This window comes from Petaurus breviceps, unplaced genomic scaffold (assembly GCF_028583685.1).
Source record: "Petaurus breviceps papuanus isolate PSGF00001 unplaced genomic scaffold, PetGlider_PUasm1.0 183, whole genome shotgun sequence".
Taxonomy (NCBI): domain Eukaryota; kingdom Metazoa; phylum Chordata; class Mammalia; order Diprotodontia; family Petauridae; genus Petaurus; species Petaurus breviceps.
In genome coordinates, this window is record NW_027185791.1 from 14,070,497 (window position 1) to 14,073,331 (window position 2,835).

At 65.9% G+C, this 2,835-nt stretch overlaps 1 protein-coding gene across 1 annotated transcript in view; it reads right to left on the reverse strand.

The window, feature by feature from the left end:
* ALKBH5 (alkB homolog 5, RNA demethylase) overlaps positions 1–1,676 on the reverse strand; it is a 31,973-nt gene extending 30,297 nt beyond the window's left edge. Inside the window, exon 1 of the mRNA XM_069087869.1 lies at positions 133–1,676. Coding sequence (XP_068943970.1) covers positions 133–818 — 686 coding nt within the window. The 5' untranslated portion in view covers positions 819–1,676. The remainder of the gene's footprint in view (positions 1–132) is intronic.
* Between the last annotated feature and the right edge of the window lie 1,159 nt (positions 1,677–2,835).

Here is a 2,835-nt window from a genome sequence, read left to right on the forward strand (position 1 = left end):
GGCTGTTCCCCTGCCCGGGGCGCCCACGGAGGAGGGGCTGCTCCCCTCCCGGAGGGCCCACGGAGGGGGGGGCTGCTCCCCTGCCCTGGGGGCGCCCACCGAGGAGGCGCTGTCGGACCCCCTCCGCCTTACCTGAGCACAGTCACGCTCCCTCTCCTCACCGGCAGGAACAGCACCGGCTCCGACACCCGGATGGGCTTGAACTGGAACTTGCAGCCGAAGCAGAGCGCCGAGTCGCTGAAGAAGGACACGGACACGATGGGCCTCTCGAAGATGTGGATGGGGTCCACGTGCGACACGATGCAGCCCCCGGGCTGGTAGTCGTTGATGACGGCGCTGTTGACGAAGCCCTCGGGGATGACGCGGTGCTCCACCAGCTTCTGGATCACCAGCTGGTGCACCCACTCGGGGATCTCGTCCACGTCCCCGGGCGGGTAGAGGCGCTCCTGGCCCGGGCCTCGCCTCTGCAGCTGCGCGCCGTACGTGTAGCCCTCCCCGAAGAAGTACTTGTTGCGGAGCGGCGCGCGGTCCACCGTGCGCTCGTGGTACAGCCCCTTCTCGGCCCGCGACACCACCTCGTCGATGCGGGCCTCGATCTTGGCGCACTCGTCCTGGCTGAAGAGGCGCAGCTGCCGGATGCCGGTCTTCACCTTGCGGGCCTCCTCCTCCTTCTGCTCCTCGTAGTCGCTGCGCTCCGACTCCGAGTCGGCGGCCACGGCCGGCACGGCGGGCTCCCGGCCGCCCGGCCTGTGCGCGTCCCGCGCCGTCATGGACTGCAGCTTCTCGCGCAGGTCGCTGTAGCCGCCGGCGGCAGCCATGGCGCCGCCCGCGCCCCGCCCCCACCTCGGCTCTACGGCTCTCCGGGGGAGTGGGCGGCGCGGCTGCTGCTCATGGCCCGCACCAGCGCCGCATGGCCGGGAGGGTGCCGCCGTTAACTCGCGCCCGGCTCTCGAGGGGGCTCCGGGAGGCCTCGGCCGCAGCAGCCCGCCCGGGTCATGCACGGGCGGCGGGGCCTCCTCCCGGGATCTCTTCAGAGGGCCCCGCTCGGAGGGAGGGACGCATCACCAGGCGCCGCGGAGCCCTTCTGCCGCCTCATCCCACGGCCCGGCCGGCAGCGGCGCCCCGGGGGGGGGGGGAGGGGGCGCGGGACGCGAGGAGGCCGGGTCCCGACGAGCTGCGATCCGGGGCCGCTCTGCGGAGCGGGGTTTTCAGGAGCACTTTAAAGGACTCCTCACTACGTCACGGGGCGCCAGCCCAGCATACTATAGACCCGGGGCTAGTCCTGTCCTAAGCGGGCTCCTCAGCGCGCAGGCGCCGCTCCACCGGCAACAGCGCGTCCTCCGGCTTCAGTCATGCGCGTCAAGAGGCTCCCGGGCGGCGGCGGCTTCGACGCAGGCGCAGGGGGGAAAAAAAAAACCGCTCCGTCGTTCGCTCCCCTCCCCCAACCCCTGAGGGCTACGAACCCCTCAGCAACCTGCCTCCACACAGCGCGGCTGGGGCTTTCCCCGGGGGGGGGGGGGCTGAGCGGCTCCTTTCACCTCCTTGGCGGGGTGGGGAGGGTTCGGCACGTTGTCACTGCTGTTCCCGCGCCTTGTCAGGACATCGTCGGGACACCCCGGAGACTCCTCAACCTCCTCCACGTACAACCTGGGGAACCGCCACAACCTACCCTGTCCTATTACCGCCCCCTTACAGCTTACTCTTCTTTTATTGGTCTGTCGGCCACTTAGGGGGCGGTCCCGGACGAGGTTTCCGGGAACTGATTGATGGAGAACCCGGTCAATCAGAAGGGGGGAGGGGGATCGCCCTATTTATTGCGTCCCTGTCGAGGACCCCTCAGGGGTTAGTGGGTAGTTAAATGATTGCCTGTTACTGCACCGCCGCGGTTGAAGCCCCGGGGGCCTGAAAGTTCCCAGGTCAGGCTGGGCCACGGCCGTGCGTGGGCCACGGGCTGGGCGCGTGAGCTCGGCCGACGGCGCACTCCGGAGGCGGGGACTAGGCACCGGCGAGGGCACCCCTCTCCCCCGCGCCGTCGCCCCCCCCCGGGACGTGACTTAGGGAACGTCGGCGGCTGGGGTGTCGTTGGCGGGCGCCGGGCGGAGGGAAAGTGCCCTGAGGATTAGCCCCGGGCCCTGGGCACGGGCGCCCTCTGCCTTAGGGCCTAGGGGGCGAGAGCCTTGCCCACCGATAACGCAAAGCAATGGATAACCAGAAACAGTTTTTTCCGTTTGAAAAATAGCGGTTCATGGTTTTGTTTTTTTATCCCAGTCTCAGCTTTTTTAGTTCTGTGTCTTTTTATGAATAAATTTTTATTCCCATTTTTGTTGATGTTACTAGAATTTCTCCCAGAGCCAGCCCACATCAAAATAATTTTTATAATTTTATAAATATTTTTAAAATGTCTAAGTAAAACTTTTATGATAATTTTTAAAGACAACGAGACCAAAAAATTGAAAAGCCCAGTAAAAGGGATCAATAACCAACGAAAAAAGCCGAAACCAATAAGCGCCGGCCGCCCCGGGGTCCGGCCGGGCTTTTGGATCCTCTTCTTTACACGCTAATTACGCCTTCCTGGGATTCTGCAGAGGGGATCCTGGGAGTCTGGCAGCGCCCTCCTGGGGCCTGGGGGCTGCGGGTTCCTCGGGGCTCCCTGGGGCTCCTGAGTGATAAAGCGTGGTCTGCACGTGTCACGGTCCCGGGGCGCACCGGGAGTAACGCAGGGACAGAGACAGCGCGTCCGTGCAGAGCTGTAGGGGATGCCAGCCTTGGACCCGGGCAGCGCCCTCCCGGGTCTGGGGGCTGCGGGCTCCTCGGGGCTCCCCCGGGGCTCCTGAG